The sequence below is a fragment of the Mauremys mutica genome, chromosome 19 (genome assembly GCF_020497125.1).
Source record: "Mauremys mutica isolate MM-2020 ecotype Southern chromosome 19, ASM2049712v1, whole genome shotgun sequence".
Classification (NCBI taxonomy): domain Eukaryota; kingdom Metazoa; phylum Chordata; order Testudines; family Geoemydidae; genus Mauremys; species Mauremys mutica.
In genome coordinates, this window is record NC_059090.1 from 7162589 (window position 1) to 7189932 (window position 27344).

Genomic DNA, 27344 nt, shown 5'->3' on the forward strand with positions numbered 1-27344 from the left:
GTCTCAATTATGCAGAATTATTCCCAATCATTTGCATAGTACTTTATATAAGATCTTTGCTGCATGGTGGGAGTGGTTTTTTGTTTTTTTTAATTTTTCTTTCATCAGACAAGAGTCCCAGCAACCCCACTCTCCAGCAATAACATTTAGAAATGAGTCTGTTATGACCAGGTCTGGAAGCTTTTCCTTCCATTTGTTCTGTTTGTTTTTTTTCCCCTGGACTTTGCTGCTTTTTGATGTAGAGTGCAGAGCTGGCTGACACCTACGAGCAAGAATATAAAGTGAGAGAAGGTGTAATAGATACATGTCATTATGTGGCAAGCCAGTCCTAATGCAGAACTGATCAGGTCTTTTCTTCTATGATATGGCTCCGACTGAGAGAGCTGTTTGAATAGCAGTCCCCTGCTGTGTCAGACGGACGTATTCGAATGGTAGCGAACGCGGCAGCCAGAAGATTGATTAAACCCCATTTGCAAGCTCAGTATTAATCGGTGCACACCACAGTTACACCACAGTGCGGGCGTTCTGGGTCTTTCACCGCTCCTCTCATTTCACACTAGAATCATTCACCTCGTCCGTTGTCTCTGACGTAAACCGGGAGAAATGATCACTTGAGCCCTGCACACTTGTAGGCTGAAAAAGAATGGAGCTCCATGCTGCTTCCTGTGAATGCCAGCAGTTCTCTCTCCTTACGCAAAGCATCGAGATCCGTGTCTGAAAAGCAGTTGCTGCGATGTGAGGGCATTAGAGCTCAAAGGAGAGCGGGCCTGGAGGATTGTGCTACCGTGTCGCAGACCTGGGTTTTGGAGTGATTTTGGTGGAAGCTTCATGAGACAGGGCGTGCTTAGATTTTCTGGCCAGGAGGGAGGCTAGTGCAATTTTGCAGTGTTCTTTAATGCCCCTTTAGCGGTAAGCAGCAATGTGTCTTTAGAGCTAGATGGCTACTGTGGGAGATGGAAGGATATACCCGAGAGAGGTAGCAGGACTGGAACAGTTTGTATAGTGGGGGTGCTGAGAGCCGTTGAACCACCTAAACCGTGTATATGATGGAATCCACTTCAAGCCAGAGAGTGCGGCAGCACCCCTAGTTCCAGCACCTATGGAAAGAGGGGAAACCCAGAGCAACGAAGGGGTGGGTAAAAGCCAGAGGATTTCAGGTGGCCGTGCTGTCATCCAATAGGGCCCTGCCTTTGACTTGAAAAAGGCCTCCAAGCTTGTTCCCAAGCCCCAACGTATTTGTATCCACTGCGGGGAAAAAAGCAATTGGTTAATATGCCATCTGTTGGCCAATTTAAAATACAAACACACACTCGCCACGAAAGCTGCCAGAAAGTGGGGCAGCAATGGCCAAGAACAAGTGCCATATGGTGGGAACGGGATGTACGTGAGACCTGCAGATTCTGAGCTTGCACAGCTCCAAGGCCTGCTCTGGGCCATGTTGTCACGCTTCGTTCTCCTCCTCCATGAGCACAGGACCAAGCACACGTGGATCTTTGATGATCCTGTTTGTCAAATAGCCCCACATACCTCTGGGCCAAGCTTAGCAGCAGAGCCTTCCATATGACGTTCGGTGTTGTCCCAGCAAGCCAACTCTTCCCCATGTGATTGTCACTGCATTTTTCCATGTACGCTCTTGTTCTTTTCGGTGGTGGTCTGTCTTTGTCGTCAGAGCGTGTGTCTTGTGTCTTATGTGTGACTGGAAAACTGTGTGGTGAGATACATAGCACTGCCCTGTTAGCAAAAGCTTGTGAGCTAAGATAAGCCTGCAGAATGAGGCTCTACGGTAGATATTCAGTATGGATCAACATTGCCTCATTATTTATAAATATTGATGGAATTGAGAAATGCGCAATGCAGGAGCACTGCAATACCAATAGTATTACTTGTACCTGTGTTCAGGTAGATATCCCCATGGGATCACAAGTTTTGGTCACCTCTGGTGACCCCAGCACTGAATTTTCTCTTGAAAATCCAGAAATTGTATCATGGGCTTTACCCCTTTCAGACAAACAATCTTAACATTTTTCACGGGAAGTTCATGGCAAGCTTAAAGAGCACAGGAAGGCTTAAAGGTAAACTGGAAAGGCATGGTGATCCAGCGGGGAAGGACAGCAGAAATGAAAGAATTTGGAATTAGGTGGTTCTAAGAGGAGCACGTTGAACAATTTTAGCTACCCCAAAGGGCAGCTTGGTAGCTTCAAGAAGATCATTATTAAAATACTGGATTACTTTGTTCTCTAAAGTCAGGTCTCTTATCTCTGTAGAGCAGGCCCCAACAGACCACTAGGAGCTCTTCCGTTTTCCATATGGGGTAACTGAACTCTGAGGGAAAGCACGAGCAGTGGTCACGCTGGAAGTCCACATCTCTCTCCCTTCCCCCTCTCTGGATATTAAAATTAGTCGCATATTAAAAGGATACAGCTGAGATGTGTTTAAATAATTGTGAAGTCTTTGCTTTTTCTGCACTCTAGAAAGTACTCCCTAGAACCCCAAAGCTTGTTAGTTTTATCTTCCATCATGGTTACCCCTACTGGGTTTTTGCAGAGCTGCTCAAGACTGCTGGTAGCTGACATGGGTTTCATGGGAAAGCACTGGTGTGTGAAACACATGAAGAATTGCACAGACTTTGCAAAATAGATAAGTCAGAGATTGGATTGGCTTTTTAATTGATCAACCTTCAAAGTACTCCTTTTTTTTTTTTAAGATGTGGACTCAGTCCCAGTGGGACGATGGATTGAAACATGTTTATCTGAAACATTACAAGGTGTTAGTTTATTCACCAGCTTCTTCTCTAAGCGGCTTTATTAGCATAAGAACCCCTCCCCCCGTATGTGCTTTCATAGAATCATAGAATCTCAGGGTTGGAAGGGACCTCAGGAGGTCTCTAGTCCAACCCCCTGTGTTCATCTGTCCTGTTTCACAACACACAGTGTTCATCTGTCCTGTGCATGGTGAGTGCCTGCGACGTGTTTGCAGCGGTTCAATTGAGTGAACTTCAAACTCTATTCTTGCCATCCAATACCTAGTTCAAATGAACTCTGCCTTTCTCTTCTCTCTCTCCTTTCTCTCTTTCAGCTTGGCAGTGACCTTGGCGGGGGCATTGGAGGAAGTCCGGCAGTAAGTGCCATCAATTTTTTTCCCGTAAAAAAAGCTCCCCCTAATATACTAAATCTGATATAATCTTTCCCCCACACACTGCTGCTTTACTAAACCACCGTGTTTGTGAAAACAGACGGCTTTCACCACAGTGAATGGTAGCGGATCCTTCAAATTGTTTGGGTCCCCAGGTGAGTTCTTCAGCGCTGGAGCTGCCATCTCTGGAGAGAGAGTCCCCCTCTCCTGACTCTAATGAGCAAAAGGAGGCAGAGCTATTGTCTTCATTAGAATGGCCCTGGTCTCCTGCTGTTAATAACTAAGCCCTTCAGGGAAATAACCGAACTTCTATAGCTGAGGCTTTCCGTAGTGAACCGTTTTTGATCATGGGACGAAGAATAGAGAGAGCTCCTGCTCTGCTGGGATGGCATGACCCTCTGCACCCAGCTGTATCATGGCTCCGCCACAATTTTTGGATATGCAAAATCCTTTGGTATGAATTCAGTGCAATCATGGCAATTAGCATGGAGAAAGGAAAAGGATTTAGATTATCTTGTCCTTTTGCCAGGCATATGCAGTCTTGTTCCCTAACGTGTATCCTCTTGAGCCTAGAGGTCTTTTTTTTCCTACATAGAGGGGGGGGGGTGCTACTGTGGTTTCAAGGATATCATATGGTTAAGGTGACAGCAAAGATTGCAGGGATTAGTCTCCAAGAGCATTGGAATACAAATGCATTATTTAGCACTCTTGATAATTCAGCAGGGAAGCTGTAAAGTGCTTTAAAATATTCAGGATATTGCCCAAATTCATGCCTTATTTAATAAGCAGCATTCTACATGTGCATTGTTCACCACTACCCTTTATTCCTAACTCTTGCAGGTGGGACAGACCTTCATCCCATCCTCTGTGCCTGCGACTTTTGCCCCTTCACCCACCCCCGCTGTGGTTAGCAGTGGACTCAACGACCTGTTCGAACTCTCTACTGGTATCGGCATGGTGCCCGGGGGATACGTAGCTCCAAAATCTGTACGTAAGAGAAACGTTGGTACAGTACGTTGTTCACCAGTGATACAGCTTAGACAACATAGAGATAACGAGGCTGTTCAGTTGTCCCCTTCATGAGATATGGGATGGACTCCATGAGCTGTGTTCCATTAGGTATATCTTACGTTTCCCCCAGAGCGACAGCGATTGTTGAAGGACAAATCTAACCAGCTCTAGATGTCGGTTTTCAGCATTTCCCTACTATTGCCAGAAAGGTGATGTTACTGTAAGGAAGGATTTGTGGCAGCTGCAAAAATTTGGACTCTGCCACTTTCCCCATTGGGCTGCTACTAACTAGATGCCCTGTAGCAGGTTTCCAAGATTTCACCCCACTGGTCCAACCATTCGTGCTGATCAATAAACAGAAAATCCACTTGTATGAGGGGAGTCCTATTTACGAGGGATTAAAATAAATGGGTGGTTGGAGTGAGCACCGTGTTAGTGTGTGCCCTGGATTTGCACCTGGTTGTAGAAGAGAAAGATGGTGAAAGCCCTGACTGAACCGTTATTTTTATTGATGATCCTTCAATATCAGCAGAACTTGGTCCCGCTAACAAGGCTTTGGCCAAGCTAGAATAGCCAATGTGAAGCTAGGTCTATGGGGAAAGCATGCCATTTCAGAGCAGCTGTTTGAATGTGGCGTTTAGTTTTTCCATGCCCTGGGTGTCACTGAGGGATGGAGTTCTTCCTCGTGGCACCAGTGTGTTCTCCTTCTTCCTGTTTGGAGCTGCCACTTATTAAAACCTTTGTTAATCTCAGTGAATAACCAACCAATAATTATTGTTTACAATAATATAAAACCCATGTGCATAAACTGCTCTGCCCCTTATGCCAAGCTTCCAGCATTTGGCTGCTTGCTGCTACTATGCCAAATGAAAGATCCTCTACAGAGGTCCCACCAAGTATCAAGTTAAAAACAACTATCCGCTGCTCAACCAATCACATTTCCATTCAGCATTCTCCACAAAGCACGTCTGCCTAGGTGTGCTGTCAGACCAAATCCTGAGCATAATGAAGTGGTTTGATTTTGTGCGAAACATTATAATCGCACAGCGAGCTAGCCTTCCTTCAAAGGCTTGTTGTATTCAAAACAGCTTTGCTCTTCGGCCGTGTCACCAGGATGAACAAAAACACCCAGGTATGCCGTGCTCTCAAAGCCTCCATCAGTGTGTGAAGTGTTGCATGCCCTGACGCTACCTGGCACTACCTGCTAGGCCATTCCAGATATTCATAGGTTTACAGATTGAGCCAGATCTGGGAATTTCACTACGTGAGGCCTGGTGTGACACAATCAACCGTGGTCACTCTGGCTGGTGCAACAGTCCTCATTAGTCTGTGTTTGCTGATGATCATGATTCCCCCACAAAGGTTCGTCAGGAACAGATAAGAGCACCAGCCCCGTGATTGTACTTGGTTCAGTCTTCAGGATTATCCCAACACATTCCCTGGAGGAATGTGCCTTTTCAAGAGACGAGTCAGTCCTGGACACCAGCCCCCTTCCATTTCTGTGCATGTTGGTGTTATCGAATGTTTCAGCGCTCCAACAGGAGCTTTGTAAACTAATAGGGTTTTATCAGTGGAACAGGAGCAGCAGGTGTGGTATTGCTCATTGGTGAGCCTGATTGTTTTAGATTCCTTTGCTCCATACGCAGCGTACTCTGTCAGCATCTATGTGCTTATGGACACTGTAATACTTGCTGAATGAATAGATTGCACAACTCAGGGCCTTTCTTTCAAATGTTTAAAAACTCCGTAGGGTTTCTCCAAGCTGGGCTGTGCTGGTGCTGAGCAGATTTCTTGTTGTATTTCAGGTTTGGCTGCCGGCAGTGAAGGCTAAAGGCCTGGAGATCTCTGGGACATTCACTCACAGGCAGGGACACATCTACATGGAGATGAACTTCACCAATAAGGCTTTGCAGCACATGACTGACTTTGCGATTCAGTTTAATAAGAACAGGTAAGAAACCCACATGTCCTTGGTAGGAAGGTGGCAAGGTCCTAGAAAGGGCTCCTGGCTCAGTTTCCCAGTTCTAGACATGGGGCGTGAGTGACCTGTGGTTCCCAGCCTGCTGCTCATTAACTTCTAGGGCACAATTTTCATTGGCATTGTGGGATTTAAAACAAATCCAGACACACGCATAGGCTCTTTCATTGGCTGCATGTTGTAAGTCCCAAACCACTAAATAGGATTAAACTCGCCTTCTTGATCTATACAATTAGTCATCTGCGGGCTACCGTTGGCCCCTTGCTAACTAAATCATCTTCCATTTACGGGCTGAACAGCATAGGAAGGGTTAAAAGATAAGAGAGGCAAACAACTGTTCTAAAACTTCCACTGAAAACATTCCTAGATCGACAGTAATACAGTGAAAAAATTAATGGCGATGATTTGTCATTCAAGCCTCTTCAGTTTATGGTATCATTCATTACCTGTACTTTTTACCCATGGGTGCAGGCCACCAGCTCAGTGAGACTCAAAGCGTAGCCCGCATCTTGGCGAGATTTCTCTGCATCACCTTGTCTACATGCAGCCAGGGCAAGCACTTGTATATGTTCTACCTAGAGTCCGAGGCTGCTTTGTTAGGTTAAATGCTGGAGGTGGCGAACTTTTTTGAGAAGGCTCATAGCTGCTGTGTGTTCTGTGTTGGCCCAGCAGTTCTCCCCATGAGGTGGATAGTAAAATTTCTGCTGGTTTCAGAAGAAGCAGAGTTAAGTCAGGCTTTGAAAACTGCACCCTGTGTGTCTAGTAACCGTAGCATGCGCGTCTGACACACTCATCCGCCCGAAAATGAGTTCATCTCTGGGCAAAGCCACAGAACAGCCCATAGTGACCCAGCTGAGGCTCTAACTGGCTTAGTTGAGTGTATAGAGAGGGGGAAATGTTACCTCTTAGTTAGTAGAACGCAGTCTGGCTGTGGCCACCTGAAGTCATTTATGCTACTGGTACCTGCTCTGGGTAGATCTGTAAGGAACAATTTTAAAGAGCCAAACAAGCCCCGATGTATATGTATATTTCAGTCCTGAGAGCGAATGCTTAATATGACGTGCTGATGAGTTCTGGCTACGGGTTGTATGAAATACAACTGAAAATATCATCGATTGATGCATCTGTGTTGTTTTTAATACAATCTGCTCTTCGACAGCCTGCCCTGCCCTGGTGAGCGAGCGAGCATATGGTCCCCTCTTTCTTCTAGCGCCGAAGCTGCAGCTGCCCCTTTTTACAATTCAGTGATGTTTTGAAACAGCCCCTGGATTTGTAAGGCTGAAGCGTGTTTTTATAGCTGGTAAAGCCCTAGCCAAGTACAGCTAAGGCTGCTGAGTCAGCAGATGTAACAGTCCCCAGCGAGTCGACGAATGACTGCGTTTCCAAATTGAGTTGGGAGGGAGCGCAGCATCCACACAAGACTTAAACTGTCTGGAAACGCAGGCCTTTTGAAGTAGTTATTTAAGTGAACAAATATTGTCAGTGAACAAATCACCAGGTGAAATAGCTGATGGCAAGTACAGTGGGTAGCGAAATCACTTTGCTGGCGAGAGCTGCCACTTGCAGTCCAGGAGAATGTCTAGAGCGTACAGATCGCTGCTCAGAAACCTGCCCTCACAAAGAGAAGCGCCCTGTCAGCGGAATCCCCGCTCTCGGCCCGTTCACATTTGTACCTGCCTCCGTCAGAGAGAGGGTACGTGGCGTGTCTGCCGTCGCGTACACCGAGTCACTGTCAGGAGTGTAAAGGGCCCATTCTGATTAAAGTGCTCTCATTCGAGCATGCAGATTCCTTATTTCTTAAGAGCAGCCTTGTAGAGGAAGGGAAAATTCTCTGCCAAGAGACTGGAATCCTCTCTCCCTTTCGGCAGTCATGGCCTTGTCTACGCTGGGGGTGGCATGTGGGGTATATGAAGCTATACGCTGCAGTGAAAAGCAGGCTGCATCCCCACTGCGATGTGTAACTACCTTTGAGGCTCCAGCTGTGGGGAGCTGCCAGAGCCATTCCCTCCCCCATCCTGACCGCTGCCTCCCATCACCGGAGACTTTCCCTGCTGCCAGAGTCTCCGCTGTGTAAAGCCCCGTTTAAACGCACTTTGGCATTACACTCCCCTGGAGGATGTTCAGACCCAGCTAGTGTTTAATTCTCAAGGGACACTAGACCAGCATGATCTGCTTTTGCAGCAGATCAACTTGTTTTCCTTAAATTAGATGTGGATTCTCTGGCCAATCCAAACAATTCCGCTTCCTTATTGGTCCACTGCAGCTGGGAATCGGTTTTGGTGGTCTCACCCTCTCCTTCCCGTCAGAATCCCAAGAGGTCTCCCTTCCAAAGGCACAGGGAGTCAGCTGAGATAGGAAGCATCACACTTTGCATGTGCCCTCTCGGCCCAGGCCAGCCCTCCTAACGTGCCCCTGCTCCCCGAGTCACTGACCTTCAGATTTTACGTGATGCAGGTATGTCCGTCTGGACTCTGGAGCGTTATGTAATTTGAAGCTTGGGACGAAGATGGCCAGCAGAGAGGTAGCCAGACTAGTAGGATGGACTGTATGGGAGGAGATTCAAGGACAATTCTTCAGGACAGCATGGCCGCAGAGGGGGCAGCCAGGTTAATAGATTCCATGCAAGAAGCATCTGATCAGGAAGACTGTGGTGGGTGCCAGTGAGGGGAATGATTTTTCTCCCTTCTCTGGTCTTGCTGCTGTTTCTCTCTTCCCGTTTCCTCCTTGTTCCCAGCTATCTTGATTGCCATTTCCGTTTCAGTATACATAGTGTTACATGTTCCCCTGTCGTTGAGCCGTAGCAGTGATACAACTTCTGTGAGCAGGAAGATTCCCTTCCCCCCCCCCCAGAACCACAGTATTAATTTTTTAATTTACAATGCATCTGTCAGAGCTCTGGGTGCTTGTCATCCCTTCAACAAGCATGTATCAGCCAATGCAAAGAGAACTCCGAGCATTTCTAGTGCACACATCACCATGGCCTTTTCCCCACCTAGCAGGGCAATGCAGCCCACCTTCCCCTGAGAATATCCTGCCTCCAGCTCCCTGGAGTTCAAATTCAAGGAGCATTTGCCTAGATGCCCGAGCTGATCTGAGCTGCTGAGACAAGTACATAAGGAGAGGCTTGGTCACTAAGATAATGGGTCTCAATCCAAGCTAACATCTTGAATTGCACTTTCAGACAAGCCATTGCAGAGTATGGAGGTGAAACGTGCACCATATAAACCCTGCCACTAAGTAGGACACGCGGGGTTAAAATGTGTCTGAGCCGGAGTGGGATGAGTGAGTGTAAATCCCATCTGCTTTGGCGGTGTGCTTTCCCAGTTAGAGTATAAAGTAAAGCAGAGAACCAGCCCCCATCCGAAGCCAGCCATCTGGCAGTACTGAGGACTGCCTTGCTTTGTAGCAGTACTGGTGCAGCCTGCTGATTCCTCTTTGGTTAGATGTTTCATGGATGTCCTCTCCCTGCCCTGTACCGGTTCGTGCATCTCTGTCCTTTGCTCCTAGCTTTGACACAAAGTCCGCAGCTGCCTGTCTGCCTACTTCTTTGGTGAAAGTGAAGAGTGTTTGTCCTTCCAGCCCTTCTGAACTCATATGCTAGTAAGCTGCGCCTTGCAGGGCAGGCCGCTGCTCAGCAGTTAGACTGGCCCAGGGGGGAGAGAATGGAGATGTTGCCAGTAGATAATCTCTCTTGGCCAGGGTGGGCCCTTTTCCAGGGAGACCAGTGAGACTCAAGTTCATGTGCATTGTCCTATTTCAAGCGTCCGCCTTGATGCCAATTGTCACCTATTTCCCTCTCCCCTCAGTCACAGTGGGGCACATCTCAGGAAAGGCGGGAAGCGAGGCCAGCCCGCCCTAAGAGGGAAAGCAGAGAGAACCCTTGGGGCAGCAGTCCCTGATCCCCTCCCCGTTAAAATAAGTGACTTCGTCGCATGTAGGGCTCTCAGAAATGCAGTGCTGGGTGAACACCCTCTGGCTTTCTCTCGCCCAGCTTCGGCGTCATCCCCAGCACTCCTCTGGCCATTCATACTCCGCTGATGCCCAACCAAAGTATTGACGTCTCCCTTCCCCTCAACACCTTGGGACCTGTCATGAAAATGGAGCCTCTCAACAACCTCCAGGTAAGCAGCGTCTGATGCTACGTTGAGGGGTCACAGCTCAGTTGTCTTCCTCCTGCTTCTACTAAAGGTCGCCTCTGTCTGGGGGCTCCTCCGCATAAGAACCCAGAAGTTCACTGAAATGCTGAGCAATGGCTTCTCAGGGGCGGGCAGGATGGACTTTTGGCCAGCAATCTGTTGGAAATGGTGGGGAGGGGGGGGGGGGTTTGTAGTACTTAGAGGCGATCTGCGTCCTCTCTCATCCTGAAAGTTCGCAAACCTAAACTGACTTGCAGGGCTCACTTGATGCCACTGCAGTGCAGCCACCTCTTGGGTGGGACATGGCCAAGAGTGTGCAGCAAGGCTGCACAATGTAGGACAGGAGGCAAAGATGATTCCTTGGTTAACTGGAACTGTAGCAGGGAGACAGAATGTAGTTACCAGAGCCAGGCTTTGCCCTGGATGCTGGGCTGTCACTCTCAAGGCTTGTATTTAACACCTTCTCCGAAGGCTGTATGCTCTTCTGATTATATGGCATTAAAACAAATTCCTCTTTGATATTTTAATACCCCTCCTTCCCAGTGTCTTTATAGCGGGACAGTGGGAAAACGTAACCCTTTTAACCTCAGATCCAAGCCACACGGCGTCAGAACATCTGCCCTCTGCGAAGCAGCAGTTTGTGGCTAATGACATACGCAGGCGCTCTTGAACAAAACCGGGGAAGTTGGCCAGTGAAGCATGGAAGTTCTGCAGAGCCCAGATGCCACGTGGTGCTAATGTACGGAACCGAAAAGCCGTGTGCACTAGGCAGTCGTGCAGAGCTATGCAGATTATCCGATAAATGAGGGAGGCTGGGTTTGCCATCTTTCCTTCTCCGAAAGGGAAATGCCCATCTTGTTTCCTCTCCCCCAAGGAGTGACTTCCTTGTGTTAGGGGAGTACGTTTTGGCAGTAAATAAGCTGACCCTCTTGGAGCTGCGTGAATATAGCAGATTCAGATGTGCTCCAGACAACGTACATACGGAGCTAGTTGAGAGGGCAGGGTCGGGATTTGCTAGGCTTGCCAAGAGCCAGGCTCGAAAGGAGAGGAAGAGCCGCAAACATCTGGAGCGGATCCCTATGTTGGGTGTTAGTTCAGCTTAGATGATGTTTTGAGATGTAAGAATAAAGGAACCCGTGGAAAAGATGGCTGCTGAAGTGATTATCTATTTATTTAGCCCTGCTAGTTTTAAGTGGTGCTTTCCTGAGATCACTGGCACTTTCTCTGCCCCAAAGAGCTAAGGTCCAGGAAACAGAGGGTAAGGGGTTGTTAACGTTACAGTAATGAAGCTGGTTTGTATATTTCAGTTCTCAGGCCCTTACTTCTCACTGTAATGCAGGGGTTGGTAAAGCAGTTCTCCCTCCAGGGGGCCTCACCGCTTCCCTTAGTGCAGCTTGGGGTCAGATATTTCAGTGGCCATTCTGGGGTCTTGGCACTGCTAGGTTTATCTATGTTGCATTCACCTCACCGGTCAGGCAGATGCAGCTCTGAAACAGAATGGAGTTTTGCCCCATTGGCAGAGTCTGCGGTAGCTCCCTGTTTCCTGAAAGCTGGCTGGTTAGTGGTTCCCCTGTCTATAGCCTTTATGTCTATGCATCTCCTGGGTAGAGACTTCTCGTATCCAGCAGATGCAAATAATCTGTTTCAGAGCACATAGAGCTCAGTGCCTTGATATTGGGCGGGGGGAGGTTGGGATGAAGTGGGTCTGAATACATATATAGATATAATCCCATTGGTATGGTCTCCAGTTGCATTAGGGGCCCAGACGGAGTGGAGCACTTCCCATGTAGAGAGAGTTCTTACTCCCTCCAGGGTTTTTTAAAAAAAAGCAATGATTAAATTGTAACTTTCATCTGCCTGAACAACAGTTTCCTTCTCTTGACTGTTCCGCTCCGTGGCTTATGACTTATTAATGAGTCTTCGGGCAAACAGCTAGAAATAGCTCCACTGTTTAGTTCCTGAGGCTCCGAATTGGCATCACATCACAAGAGTGGTGCAATAGCTGCTTCTGCATGAGTGGAGCAGAGATGAGCAGGTCCCCTACCCCACAGACCCTCGGCAAAGTCACGAGGTTAGGGGAGTACGTGGATGAGCTGCACGTGATCTCTCCCATGCGGGGGCCTTTTCTGCTTAGAGAGAAGGAGGCAGGGCAGGAGGGTTGATAATGCCCTTGGAATCCATTCCACAGAGGGAGGAGTTGCAGCATTTTGCACCACGGTGTAGGAGACCCATAAGAATCACAGATTTCCCAGGGCCAGGAATAGCTAGGCATGTCAAGTTGGTGATCACATCAGTTTGGTTCAGCTGTTATGAACACTAACTCATGGGGACAGAATGGACAAGTCCCAGACCTTCTAGATCTGGCTTTGGACATGAAGGGGTGTCCCATAAACCAAAAACACACACGGAAGCCACTGCTTCCTTTGCTCAGAAAGGAGATGAAATACTGGGTTACCATGAAGCCAGTTTGTTTCTAGCAGAAAATGCTACACGAATAAAGCAGAGCGAAAACATATGTGGAAACCTCCAGCTGCCTTATTTGGAAATAAGCAGAGCATTCATTAGTGCCAGATCTGCTCGCTCGTTGACTAGCTACCTCATTGCCACACAAGTTGGCTGCCCTTTTACAATCAGGGAAGCTGCCGTATGGAGTAATAGTATCTCTCTCAGCTGAGAGTTGAGTCACGCTGGTAGCGGAAGCCAAGTTAAAAAGTACGGTTGTTACTCTCCAGACCGCGGTGGATTTGATGGAGATCTGTCATTGTGCTGTCAGCACCCACCTCTGGAATGGCATTCTTTGTGTTTTTCCACAGAAATAATTACTTTTAAAACATCCTACAGAAATCACTCTGATAGGTGCCGTACTGAGAGAGCAATTTATAGCAAAATATAGGGACTTCTGTATTTCTCTACACCTATTTTCATTGAAGAAAGAAAATGCTCAGTAAGTTGAGTGCGATATTGCATGTGATTTTCTGTGCATGGAATTGTCAGGAGCCAGTGTACAAGATTTGTTTGAACTTTAAGGCCCTTAATTTCCTTTTTTTTTTAATCTGCGTTTTTGTTGCAGTTACAGAAAAATAAGTCCTCAGGCAACCAAACTCATCTCTAAATTCCCATGGCATGTGAACTAAAAACTTCAAAGGCTAATAGTTTGTTCTGCAGGCAGCAATTTCAGAAGTAATGAGTTTGTCCTGTTCATGTTGTAATTTTATTAGAATGTCTTATTCTCCACTATGTGCAGTTTAATTTTTACCTCTTTCCTAATCAGCGAAAGTGATCAAAACACTTGACACGTTAACAAAAACCAACACATTAGAGAAGGGAGAACTAAATGTTAAGAGAGCTACTTACGCAAGATGCAATCGGGGTCCGCACCCAGCATTAACAGCTTCTAGACTGTGTTTACCAGTAGTCCTGCCGTGTATGATAAAGGATAGAACCCTCCCTCCCTCCTCACCTCCAACCTAATATTGAAAATGGTTCATCAGCTTTGTAGCAAAGTTTGATTGACCCTTAAAGGATGAAGCCAGATGTAAATACAGAAGCATCTCGGCCCTGTAGAGTTAAGCAGACTCCAGACTGGTTCATTGTATTTCTATCCCTATTGCATTCCCCAAAAGAGAGCTGCTGTTGGAATGAGCCTTTTTAAGAGTGTCTGTTGCTAAATGAGATCTTCATGACTTAGTTCTTGTTTTGTTAATTTCCATCAGAGCTGGTTGTTTAGGAACATTTTCAAATTACTTACTCAGCCTTTCATTGGCCACCTGGCATTTGGCTTGATCTCACCACTGCATAGTGCTGGCTAAATCCAGTGGTAGCTGCTCGGCTTTTCTAGAATCATAGAAATGTAGAACTGGAAGGGACTTTGAAAGGTCATCGAGTCCAGTCCCCTGCCTTCACAGCAGGACTAAGTACTGTCCCTAACAGATTATTTTGCACCAGAACCCTAAATGGCCCCCTCAAGGATTGAAGTCACAACCATAGGTTTGGATCCTCAAATCACTGAGCTATTCCTCCCCCACAAAAACAACAAAGCCTGGAACTGAAGGGACCTCTAGATTTTCAGTCCCCAACGGTGCCAGGACCGAGCTGGCCTTCAGAGGCCCTGGGTTGACTGCAGGCCAAGGAAATGCAGACTTCTTCGGCTTCTGTTTTTCTTTCCCCATCTTGGAGCAAGGTGTGGAACCCGAGTGGCAGTTGCATCTCCCCTGGAGATCGCTGGGGCAGTCGCTATTCAAGTCTCTGCCTCAGTGCACATGGGATAAAGTAGTGGTTCTGCAATGAGAGCATGCGGTGGTTTAAAAAAAATAAATAAAGTCCGTTAATCCTATCCAGACCAGAGCCAGGATTGGAATAAAAAAAGCCATGCCGGATTGCCTGCTGGGAACTGTCCTGTACCAAAATGAAGCCGCGGTCCTAATACGCCCCCGTTCAAGGGTAGTTCAGAAATCCCCTCAATGTTGTAACTTCTGTGTTATGCCGAGCAGCCCTGGGAGGAATTGCAAGCGTTGCAGTGTCCTGCCCCGATATACGGGATACGTTGTGAGATTTTTTTATGTTCAAGACAACTGCAGCTGCTGAACCATGAAATGAGTAAAGGCTTCTAAAATTCCGTGCCTTCTGTCACTTGAAAATGATGAGCTGTGTGGGGGCTGCCTCTCACTAACCATCTTACCCAGAATTCGGGGCTAGTTAAAACCAGGTTCAGTCCAGATCCCATCTGCACTACAAAATCCACCGTCTTGTGGCCCAACTATGTTAAAACCTGGGTTGTCTTTTTACTGGTATGGGCAGAATAAAATGTTATAACCGTGTTGGGGAGCCAAGTCTTAACCCTGGTCGAAATGTAGACTGTGCATTTCTGTCCACACGGGCAAGAGTAAGCCATGTTATAACACTGTTCAGTCCACTGCGGGTGTTTAACAGCGAAGAACATATTTACCATTGGCTATGTAGTAGTGCTTGTGAATGTTTAAAATCGTTTCCCATCAGAGTTACACCCAAATCTCATTTTACTGAGCTTTGCGTCTATATTTGGCCTGGATTTAATGTTCAGACGAAGCATTTGATCTCTGCTGGAGGGGTAACCTGAAGTACAGCTTTAGCTAATACATCGCTGTCCATTCTGGATTTCCATGCTGAATACAACCGTGTTTGCCAGTTGTTCTGCGTAGTTCTGCACAGCACCGTAAAACTTGCAATCATGGTTGTGGCTGGCACAGTTTGCTCCCGTATAGACATGGCTTTAAGGCTGCGTCTGTACTAGCAATTTCCCCAAAAATTTCCTAAGGAGCAAACGCTATTGCAAAACAGCCTTGGCATGCAGTGCAGTCTTGTCCGCTCTTGCTCTGAGAAGGCCTAGATCAGTGGTTCTCAGCCCACGGGCCTGCATGTGGCTCAGTTAGCGCACACCTGCGGCCCAGCTCAGCCGTGTGCTAAAGGCTACGGGCTCCCTGCTGCCCTGCCGCACGGTGGGCTCCCGGCTGCCACTCGACCCCATGTGGTGGGGCTCGGGGTCCGGGCAGCTGGCTGCTGCCCAACCCCACACAGCAAGGTCCTGGTGGGGTCTGGAGGTAGGGTCCTGGCTGCCCCCTGCACCGGGTCTGGGCAGCCAGGTGCTGCCCCGGCCCCCCACAGCAGGATCTGGGGGTCGGGGTCACTTCCCCACGCCCAGCTCTCCACTCCTGGCCCCACTCTGTGGAGGGGTCTCTGGGCAGAGGGTGCTGAGAATAGGGTTTTGGGGGGCGGTTAGGTGGGGGACACTGGTTCTCAACCTGCGGCCCAGCTAACACTTTGTTTAATAGGTTGAGAAGCACTGGTCTAGACTGTGCAGAGGTAGTAGTGATGGTGTCTAGTCTAGCTTGGCAATCCCATAATGCTGCAGTAGAGAAGAGAATTTCAGAAAATTGCCAGGTCTGCCTTGCTACGACATAGACCTAGAATCATAGCAGGTTAGAGTTGGAAGAGACCTCAGGAGGTCATCTCGTCCAACCCAGCTCAGCTGTGTGCTAAAGGCTAAGGGCTCTCAGCTGCCACTCTGGAGTTTTGCTGCTCTCTGTCCCAACAGTAACTGCCTGCCCTGGATGATTTAATAAAAAAACAAGCTAGAACGAATCACAAAGAGCCTTAATGTACCTACTTGTGCCTGGAGCATTGGGGATTTTAACATTCTACATCAGATTTTCTCTTGGGATTTTAACATTCTACATCGACAACGTGTTCCATTCCTTGGCATTACCTTCTATCAATCACCAGGACTTGTTCAGCACAGCTGGTGAGCGAGCAGCCGAGCGCACGACTTCAGTATTTCAAAATGCCCTTAAAATTCTTCTCAATTGGCTGGCACACACTTGTAGTGATTGTGTTGCCAATTGCTGCATTTCTTCATGGATAGCGATACTGGAAACAGAACTTTGACTCACTGCAAAGCACTGTGAAATGTAGAACAAGTTTCTGTTGTTTCCTCCAAACTGCATTTGAAGCGTGTGGTGAAACCTTCTCCCGTCAAGGGTCAAGCGAAGATGCAATTCTCTCCTCTGAGGAAGGCTAACCTAAGTAAGCCGCTGGAGATCAGGAGACCTGGGTTTAGTTCCCAGCACTTCCTCTACAACCATGGACTAGTCACCTTAGGGATACTTCTCTGCCTCCTGGGGATGTTGAAGATCATTTTGTTAACATGTGAGTGGATCCGGTGCTGTGATGAAGGGGACCATACAAGTACATGAAGAGAGGAGGTGATGTGGGGAGGCATTGAGTGCTTACGTAAGCAAGGAAACCACTTTAGCTTCAGCAAACAGATTCCGTTCTGGAAGGAGAGATGGAAAAAACAAATCTCTCTCTTCCAAGCGACATATTGACTGAGTGTTGAGCATGCGTTGGGTTAGTTCCATGGCGGGACGGGATGGCAGGTTTGGGGAGTTGTTAACCCTTCTCAGAGGGTGTGGGGAGACACTAAGACACACCTCCTGGAAAGACGCATGTGAAGGTAGAGGGCCTGACAAGGACATGGTGGAGGTTCCAGCCAGGGCTCTGAGATCTTGTCAAATCTCACAAGCCAAGCAGGGCTGGACCTGGTTGGAGCTTGGCTGAGAAATCTAGGGAAACGCAGACACTACAGAAAGGGGTGATGATGATCCAGTAGGGGCTCTTCTCTGTGCTGGTCCTGACCCAGTTCCCCAGTACATTGGAAGGCATTGTGCTGTTGGAGGAGAGTGTTTTCTGGATCAGCCTTAGTCTTGTATCAAAAATATTGACTGTTTGTGGCACTTTTTGCAAGAGTTTTGTGTTAGTTCTTGTCCTTGGCCAAATTGCAGGTGACCCCAGTGGTTTCCTCTGGGTACTGTATTATGCTCTTCCTGCCCTAAACCGTTGTGTGCTGTTAAACAGCTGTCACGTTCCACCCCAGAGCTGGCTATATTTCGGTGGTAGATTAAACTGTCCCTGTGTGTCTATATATCTGAAAAGGAAGGACCTTGTGGGAGAAAACTGGCAGGGCCCATCAGTAACGATGTGCTGCTTTCACTGTGAGTCTGCTCGGGGACAGTTTTCCAGTTCTTTAGCAGCACCAGGAATAATGCTAATTATGTGGATCCTTTCTTGAAGCCCTTTGTTTAGGTGGGTACCGTTCCCCACGGTTTGATAGAAGGGAAACTGAGGCACGGAGGTGGGGATTTGCTCATGGTCACAGTGGGGAGCCAATGGTAGTTGGGAATAGAACCGTAATTCTCCCAATACCTACCGCAGATCCGTGGTTTGTTTTAACCACAATCCCGTATAATCGCCAGCAATGGTGAGTCAAGCAAGTAAAAAGAGCTCCCTCTTGCGCTGCATCACCCTGTTTTACCTTCAGACCCAGGTAAAAACCTGACCCTGCTGCTGAGCATCGGCTTAATTTCATGCCTTGAAGAGAGAGGTGCTTCAGGCGAGAGAGCCATATCCCAGTGAAGAGGGGAAGAAATCACCTGTGAAAGCATCCATTGTGGGTTGTGAACAATCAGAGCACAGAGTGGAGTCTGCAGCAGGTTCCCTCAGTTTGCCAGACCTGTCCTCACTGGCATGAGATGCAGCACATTTGACACAATAAAATGTGCTTTGGAAGTTACAATAGAGCCAGACACACATGAGAGCCTAACCTTCCTTCCACTAATTTACTGTTCCCTGACCATTGACGCAAACAGCATTTCAGGAGATGACAGCTGCAGCCAAGGACGTGTCATCCAGCCTGGGCGCTCCGGGCACTCCAGTCTGCTGCCTGAGCTCAGGATTTGTGCTTCTAGGGAGAGCACGCAGCAATCAGCGGCTGTCAAATCCTGTAGGATCCTGCGAACCGTACCCATCAAACAACATGAGGGGAAGCAGAGAGCATTCATGTGAGGTTTCTGGCTGCAGACATGGTCATGGAAATAAACCGTGGCCTTGTGCTGGCAGAGGTGATGTAGGTCCTGGAAAAGAAAGTTCTCACCTTGATAACATCATGGCTGTAAGGCACTCTGATGCATACTCTGGGTATATCTACACTGCAAGGGCGGGGAGCGTGCTTTTCAGCATGGGTAGACCGACACGGGCTAACACATATCTCTCTACTCAGGCTGGGAAGTACAGTCCCAGCTGCAGGGAAGATGTATCCTACAACTGAGGTGCACGGTCCTTAATTCAGCCTTGGTACTCCCAAGGTGTGTTCTTTACTGAGTACATGGCATTCCAGGGCATGGCGAGTGCGTCCACACCCATCTTTAGAGCTTTGTTTTAGTACTAACCTGATTTGGGTTTAAATTCTTTTTTTAAGCATTGCACGCTCACAATGTCTAAGAAATGAGTGTTACGCCCCTTAGAACAGCAGCTGCCAGCCATCAGCGTTCTGATGTCTTCCTGCAGCGAAAGAGTTCAGACGCAGCAAAGCAAGCGAACGTGAATCCCGATAGTTTGGTTCTACAGGGGATGCTCTCTCAGCAACGGCTCGAGGTGCAATTGAACAAGCTCTGAGCAGTTGGGTGCCTGGGGCAGGTTTTGCCCGGGCGAGACCTTTTCAGTGTTAGAGCATCACAGGAAAGCCTGTCTGAACAAATAAAACCTGTCCCCTTTGTTTTTGCAAGAGAATTGATCCTCTCTTGTGTGGCAGAATTCAAAGAGAAGAGTTTTTTTTTCCCTTCAAACCAGGTTGCGGATGGAAAGCAAGCTTCAACCAGGGTGTACCAGGCAGTCTCCCTCTCAGAAGAGGTTGAGGCTGAAAGTGCTAGTACATTCTTAATTACACACTACACGCAGGCAAACTTCTCTGAAGGGTGAGCCCTATTTGAATCAGCAAGCTCCTGTGGAAAGTTTGTCTGAATGAGAGGGGTTATTGAAGATGAATGGAAATTCCTTCTGTGTGTGTCAAGCAAAGTGCTGTTATACAAGGCTACAGGGAGGCAGCCGAACGGAGCAGGTTATGAAGAATTTCTTGAGGTCGTTTGGGGAACTTCCTTTCAGTGGCGACTAGCCCACAGTCGTCCTTGCTTGTAAAAGCACCATACCTGGTCGTACTGAAAGGTGAACTGTCAGGCTGGAGGGAGGTTACTAGTGGAGTTCCTCAGGGATCGGTTTTGGGACCAATCTTATTTAATCTCTTTATTACTGACCTTGTCACAAAAAGTGGGAATGTGCTAATAAAGTTTGCGGATGACACAAAGTTGGGAGGTATTGCTAACACGGAGAAGGACCGGGATATCGCACAGGAAGATCTGGATGACCCTTGTAAACTGGAATAATAGTAATAGGATGAAATTTAATAGTGAAAAGTGCAAGGTCATGCATTTAGGGATTAATAACAAGAATTATTGTTATAAGCTGGGGACGCATCACTTGGAAGTAAGAGAGGAGGAGAAGAACCTTGGAGTATTGGTTGATCACAGGATGACTATGAGCCGCCAATGTGATATGGCCATTAAAAAAGCTAATGCGGTCTGGGGATGCATCAGGCGAGGTATCTCCAGTAGAGATCGGAGGTGTTAGTACCGTTATACAAGGCACTGGTGAGACCTCATCTGGAATACTGTGTGCAGTTCTGGTCTCCCATGTTTAAAAAAGATGAATTCAAACTCTGGAACAGGTACAGAGAAGGGCTCCTAGGATGATCCAAGGAATGGAAAACCTGCCTTATGAAAGGAGACTCAAAGAGCTTGGCTTGTTTAGCATAACCAAAAGAAGGCTGAGGGGAGATATGATTGCTCTCTATAAATATATCAGAGGGATAAATACCAGGGAGGGAGAGGAATTATTTAAACTCAGTACCAATGTGGACACACGAACAAATGGATATAAACTGGCCATCAGGAAGTTTAGACTTGAAATTAGACTAAGGTTTCTAACCATCAGAGGAGTGAAGTTCTGGAACAGCCTTCCAAGGGGAACAGTGCGAGCAAAAGACATATCTGACTTCAAGACTAAGCTTGATGAGTTTATGGAGGGGATGGTATAATGGGATAGCCTAATTTTGGCAATTAATTGGTGTTTTACTATTAGCGGTAAATATGCCCAATGGCCTATGATGGGATGTTAGATGGGGTGAGGATCTGAGTTACTACAGAGAATCCTTTCCTGGGTGCTGGCTGGTGAGTACTGCCCACATGCTCAGGGTTTAGCTGATCTCCATATTTGGGGTCGGGAAGGAATTTTCCTCCAGGGCAGATTGGCAGAGGCCCTGGGGGGTTTTCACCTTCCTCTACAGCATGGAGCACAGGTCACTTGCCGGAGGATTCTCTGCACCTTGAAGTCTTTAAACCGTGATTTGAGGACTTCAGTAGCTCAGACATAGGCTTGATACAGGCGTGGGTGAGTTAGATTCTGTGGCCTGCGTTGTGCAGGAGGTCAGACTAGATGATCATAATGGTCCCTTCTGACCTTATAGTCTATGATTCTGTCAGGGGAAAACTTAGATAACAGAGGAGTTAAGGGAACCTTTCGGAACAGAAGAAAGAATGTTCCTGGCCCAGAATTGCCTCCAAGTTTTCTTGGAAGCGCTTGTAATAGTGTGTGTGATGGTATGTGTCAGACACTGCAGTGCTGAGCATGGGGAACAATGACAGCTAACTGGGCTGTGGTCTCTGGCCCGCAGAGCCTTGTTTTTAATAACCTCCCTCCTTTGTAGCTAGCCCTGCTGTACGTAGCAAGCTGTGGCTAGCCCCTGTCGCAGGGCACGCTTTGCGTGGTTTGTGCAACTGACACAGGAGTGCATCAGATGTGTCCAGAGATCAGAAACCGCCCAGGCACTCTTGAGACCTGCTCCCAGCCAAAAGGTTTGCAGTGTTGTGGAAGACTGGTGCACAGCCGCATTGGGAAGCTGTTCCGTTTGTGAGTAAATGTCCTGCTTGGGAAAGAGGCTGGGGTAACGTCTCCAGAAATGGAAAGTTCTCGCTCCATGGAACGGGGACAGCACCAACCCTCCCCCACTCCCAGCGTGTTCCTCATAGGGCTAGTCTCCCGGGGATCAGAGAAGAGAGCAGTCTGGTCCTGGGCCTCCCTCCAGTTTCTGTGCGGTGGATGTTTGCCCGCTAGGCCCTGTACTGAGCCCGTCAGCCTCGTCTCTCGCAAATTGCCATCACAAGGCTCCAAACCAGGTGGCTGAGGCTCAGACAAAGTGACCTAGCACTCATGAGACTCCACATCACTGCTCCAGTCTCTTCAGCTACCCACAGCCTCAGCTAGGGGAATGGGGGTGGGAGGATGAGAGAGAGAGATTTTTATTGGCTGTCACGGGTCCAGGCTCAAACAAATTTTCTCTTGAAGCCCTGCCATACAGAAGGAAGTGCCTGATAATATGTAGAATAAACCTTATAAAATAAACCAGGACTTATCGTGGCACCAGTGGGAGCGTGAGCCCTAGCAGGATTACCCCTCTCTCACATCGGCACTGCTCCTGGTTTGCAAAGGCTGCTTGTGAAGGCTGATTGCAGAGGTTTTCATTAGAGATGCCGAATGGTTTTGCAAGTGATGTCATCCGTGAACCCTGTGATGCAATTTGCTAGGGAGGACGCAGAGCTGCTTGCTGTGGTGTCAGGAGGAAGTGGTGCTCCAATGCACTGCGCTGCATCAGAATCGGCCGGCTCAGTAGTCTTCGGCAGAGTTGAGAGGGAGGTCAACAGATACCTTTTTATAGCACTCTCGTAACTGCAGAAGCAAGATCAGCATATTAATTTGGTGTGTGCCTCTAGATCTGTGCCTGGAGGGAGAGGAAGCTCTTTCCCCGGCCCCTGTTGTAAGCTGCTGCTGTTGTATAGCAACAACAATTAGCTACAAAAACTAACGAACCTCTGTTGCTGTAGAATAAACACAGCCGTTAATCATAGAAATCAGAGCTAGGAAAGATCTCTTCGGTGGCGGAGTCCACCTCCCTGCCATGCAGCATTGCTCACAACGGTACGTATTACTAGTGCACAGTCAAGTCCAATTTAAAATGCCCCGAGCATTGCAGCGGCCCTTTTCCTCAGGAGATTAACATGCCGCTTAATAGATTTCACTGTCGTTTTCCCAGACATTTAGCCAAAATTTTTCCAGCTTCAGTTCAATGCCATTACTCCCTAGTTATACCCAGTGTTACCCCCTGAATAGTTGCATCTCCCTCCTGGCTGGCTACACTCTTCCTGAATTTATAGACACCTCTCTCCCCCCTCCCCCCACATCATTTAGCCAAACCTCACACGTTTTGCTTGGATAAATCGTTCTTTCCAGTCTCCCAGTTAATTTGCACCTCTCTGAAAGCCACCTAGTTTGTTTAAATCTCTCTAAAGTGATGGCAGGAACTGAAGGTAATATTCCGTCTGCCTCTCAACCTTCAAACCTGCCAGCATGTGATGTTGGCAGTCGGTGTATGACAACAGACCGTAATGTAGAGCTATTTATATTTATGGGTCATTGACAAGGTGTAATGGTTTTAACTAATCCCTGCTTTTAAAAGATCTTTTCTCACTGTGTGAATTAAATATACACCCTTTTTAAACAACAGCATCAGAAAAGACGTGGAAAAAACAAGTTATGTCACATGCAAATCTCATGCTTTTCTCTGCTCTCCAGGGACCCTCCCAACTGCTCCAAAATAATTTTCAGTTGTTCCGAACGCTGACCTCATTTCCTTAACACTCTAGTTTGCATGTATTCCAAACCAGCTGATTGGTGTGTTCAGATTTCCCATCACCCCCTCCTCTCCTTTATCAACAGCTATTTCTACTGGGATTAGTTTTATTTCTAAATAGGCCCTACAGAACACAGGGACATTTTATTCTGCAGACAAAACACAGAGGTCTTTAATTTTGCCTCTGTGGATTAATCTGGTTCACCACTGGCTACAAATCATCTGGCTGGTGACCTAAGTGAAATACACAGTGGGTGAACCAGATTAATCCACAGATTAATCTGGTTTCCCCAGGATCTTCAGGGAGTGAGGTGCTCAATTCCTATTGACATTGAAGGTATTTACATATCCCAGCCACAGCCCATAATGAGATGTTATGCATTTTCTGGTCAATACTGTCTATCCAATGCCTGGGTTAGGATTCATCTATTCCAAGGAATTGTGGATATCTGCCAGACTCTGTTCCAGCGACATTGTGTGTTGTAGGCAGAGTGACCTCAGTTATGACAATACGTTTTCCTGGACCTCTGGTTTGCCCCTACTATTGCCATAAGCCTCATCAAGGAGAAAATTCAAGTGCAGTCACTCTCCTGGTGAGCAAAGAGCAGCCAGTCCTACGCAGAATGGCTTCTTGGTAGTGCTCAGAGGCAATCGTGTGCAGCTCTTCCGCTGTGGGAGTTTAAGGGGCCTGTTGGCAATTAAACTTTTCACCCATTGATTGCCCTCTCCCAGTTGCTATAAAGCAGACCCTGTTCCTTCCAGCCCAGGGCAGAGCTGTCGACTCAGTCAGCCACCGCCATGGTGATATTTACACAGCTTTCCCCAGGGTAAAGCTACTAAACACCAAGGAATTCAGGCGCTGCTGCGAAAGTGTGTTAAATGGCCCCCTTACACTGGAGTAATCTGCACTGTTGGTCTTGTGTGTGTGTGTGTGTGTGTGTGAAGCACAGGAGGTGTCAAGGGTTAAAAGGCAACGCAGCTGGAAGTGTGGTAGATGCAGGTAGTGAGGTAAGAGTGGGGGATCGGGTTGTATTCCCGATTCCGGCACTGATGTGCTGTGTGACCTCAGGCAAGTCACTTAGCCATTGGGCTTCAGTGTCCCTGTTTGCAAAATGCAGCCCTGTGAGACACGCTGAGGTAATCTGACGAACGTGGCAATATACGTGCTAAGCAGCGTTAGCGAGGTGTTGCCGAGACACGTCTGAGTGCAGTGTAAAAGGGAGTGTCCAGAGTTAGTGGCCGACCGAGTATGAACCGGCAAATGGAGCCGGTGCCCAAACCCCACCTACATGCTGCAACAAAGAAATTAAATTCAATGCGGGAGAAAGGGAGAGGGGACGTTGGAGACAGAAGATCGGCTTCAGGCTATGGAGTATTCAGAGCGTGGCTAGACTGAGAAAAGAAACCCAGGAATCTGTGGGGAAGGGAGGGGAGGACAGGGAGATGGAAAGGGGAGTGTGAGCCTAGCTAGGGGGAGGCCGGCTGAGATTGCTGAACACACAGGTTGGGTGGGGAAAGGGCCAGCTTGCAAATAGGAGGGAGGGGACATGAATGGAAGGTTAAAAAGCCCATCTGTGGAGTGGGGCGTGAAATGACAGAGTGCCTGCATGCAGCCAGAATAGATTAGCATTTGGGGGGGTGGGGAGTGATGGGAAATGAGGGCGGAATAAGCAATAAGCTTGAGGCGGCTAGCTGTGAGCCCACAGCGGCTGGCACAGTGAAGTGCCCACGGGAGGGGAGTGAGACCTGATGAAGGAGCAGGCTGGGTGCGCTCCTTGTCTGTAACTGCTGAGACGTTCTGCCAGGCCCAGCAGCATCTCTCCACGTAGCCCAGTGTGCACAGCTGGCCTTCGCCTCCAGGCAGGGCCGTTAAAGATCACCACCCCTAGAAGGGCACCAGCCCCCGAGGCCGATGGCTAGGAGACTCCTGTCCCGTCCATTCCCAGCAGGCTATAGAAAATGCCCTAATTCTCCTGTTTCTTTTCCTGCCAGGTGGCTGTGAAAAACAGCATCGACGTCTTCTACTTCAGCTGCCTTATTCCTCTCAACGTGCTTTTTGTGGAGGATGGCAAAATGGGTGAGTGCTGTTTGGTCAGCGTCCCTCTGCTCTTTGGAGAGCCACACGGGCAGGCAGAGTACAGCGTCCTGACAGAGCACAGCTTGATGCAGGTCCATCCGTAGCAGAGACCCATCGGTACTGGGATGCCAGGGCAGTGTAGCAGCCAGTCCCTGCTCTCCTGCAGTCGCTATTCAAAGCAGTTACATTTCCAGAACATCCCTCCTCTGGTCTGATTCTACCTGCCAAACGTAGGTACGCTGCCCAAATCCTGCTCTCGTGGAAGTTGTCCATTGACTTCAGTGGGACCAGGATTTAGCCCATAAATCTTATGCTGTTAACCCCTTCTTCACGTTCTCTCCAGTTCGATAGTCTGCTTTTACATCAGAGGCAGAGAAGGTGCCTGGTAAACAGAATCATAGCTGGCTTGTATGTTTGGCCTTTTTGCTGATGGGAAAGGGAAATCCTGCATGATGTGGTTCTTGTATTCTGAGCTTTGGGGGTCTCCCTCACAAACCCCACCTGCTCCTGACTCGTGAAAGTCTGCTGCAGCGAAGGCGTTGGGTACAGATCCACATGGTCTTCAAGACTTTGCTGCTTTCAGTCAAACTAGGCTAGACAAATTGCTAGCCAATGAGTTGTAGGGAAAACTCTTGAACTAGACCCCAAGGGATGGACTAGGTGCGATCAGGCAGGTCTCTTCTATCTCTGCAGCATGTTCTTCTGCAGTGACTCTTGGGACCGGCAATGTGGGTAGTTCAGAGAACTAGGAGGGCGGGACAGTGACCGTTGTCTTTCCTGTCTGTAGAACGCCAAGTCTTCCTTGCCACGTGGAAGGATATTCCAAATGAAAACGAGCTCCAGTTCCAGATTAAAGAGTGTCACTTGAATGCTGGTGAGTAACTTGGTTTTGGACTACAGCGAGCCTTCATGTAATGCACAGGAGTGACAGGTACTCAGTAGAGCATTTCCGGTTATCAGCATTGTGTATCGACAATGCTGACAAATCAGGATTGCAGCTACAGGCTGAGCAGTTCCAAATTCTAGCTCCAAGGATTTGTTTAACATAAACTTTCAGCTGAATTCCATAAAAGGAGGTTCCACAGTGAATGTCTCTGAAAACAGTCCCCTCCTTAGGATTTCACCCATTCCCTTTTTCCTTCCGTTACAGTTCTTACATTCTCCCTTTCCTGTTTATTTACCTTTCTTGTCACAGTGTCTCTGAGCAGAGAGCTTTGGGCTTGATTTCAAACCCTTCCTGCTAGTTACTGTGGTTTGTACCCTAACCCACATCACAGAAATTTCCTACTGGTTCCGAGTTGTTGTCTTTCACTGTCAGGCTGGGATCCCTGAGGCTTGTTAGCTGTAGGGGCAGCTGTGGCTAAGTGGCTTGAGAACAAGACTAGGAGTGAGGGAATGTGGGATGTAGATCTGCCACTAACTTGCTGTGCCACCTTGGATGAGTCAGCTGTCCCTCCTGGGTCTGTTTCCCCATCTGAAAGTAAGTGACCTAGTGGTTAGAGCACTGGACTGGGACTCAGGAGACCTGAGTTCTGTTCCTTGCTACATGACTCCGGACAGATTACTGCAGGTTCCCCATCTGTACAAAGGGATAAGGATACTGAGCTCCTTTGTAAAGTGCTTCGAGCTCTCCTGATGAAAAGCCCTACAGGAGAGCTAGGAGGTGTTATCTGCAGATATAAGGCCACAGTCATATATTGCTGTTGTTTAGTGTTATGTTGCTGGCTTTCGATTGTACCCTGTCTACTTGAGCCAAGTGCTTTGTCAGCTATTTGCCTCTATTAGGCGACGAGCATCTCGCGTGTACGGAAGACCTTTTTGCCACTGAAGGATGAGGGAGTACATGGCTGGTAGAGCTGCATTGTTCCTGTTTGAGAGGCCTAGATGGGATCCAAGTGCCTG

At 48.0% G+C, this 27344-nt stretch overlaps 1 protein-coding gene across 7 annotated transcripts in view; it reads left to right on the forward strand.

Annotated features, from left to right (window-relative positions):
- AP2B1 (adaptor related protein complex 2 subunit beta 1) overlaps positions 1-27344 on the forward strand; it is a 108115-nt gene that overhangs the window by 64775 nt on the left and 15996 nt on the right. For 6 of the 7 annotated variants that reach the window (XM_044993264.1, XM_044993267.1, XM_044993263.1 and 3 more), the window contains 6 exons: positions 3076-3117; positions 3973-4119; positions 5949-6094; positions 10113-10242; positions 25358-25442; positions 26230-26316. In XM_044993264.1, the coding sequence (XP_044849199.1) occupies positions 3076-3117; positions 3973-4119; positions 5949-6094; positions 10113-10242; positions 25358-25442; positions 26230-26316 (637 nt within the window). The remainder of the gene's footprint in view (positions 1-3075; positions 3118-3972; positions 4120-5948; positions 6095-10112; positions 10243-25357; positions 25443-26229; positions 26317-27344) is intronic. The other variant, XM_044993270.1, reaches the window with a different exon arrangement.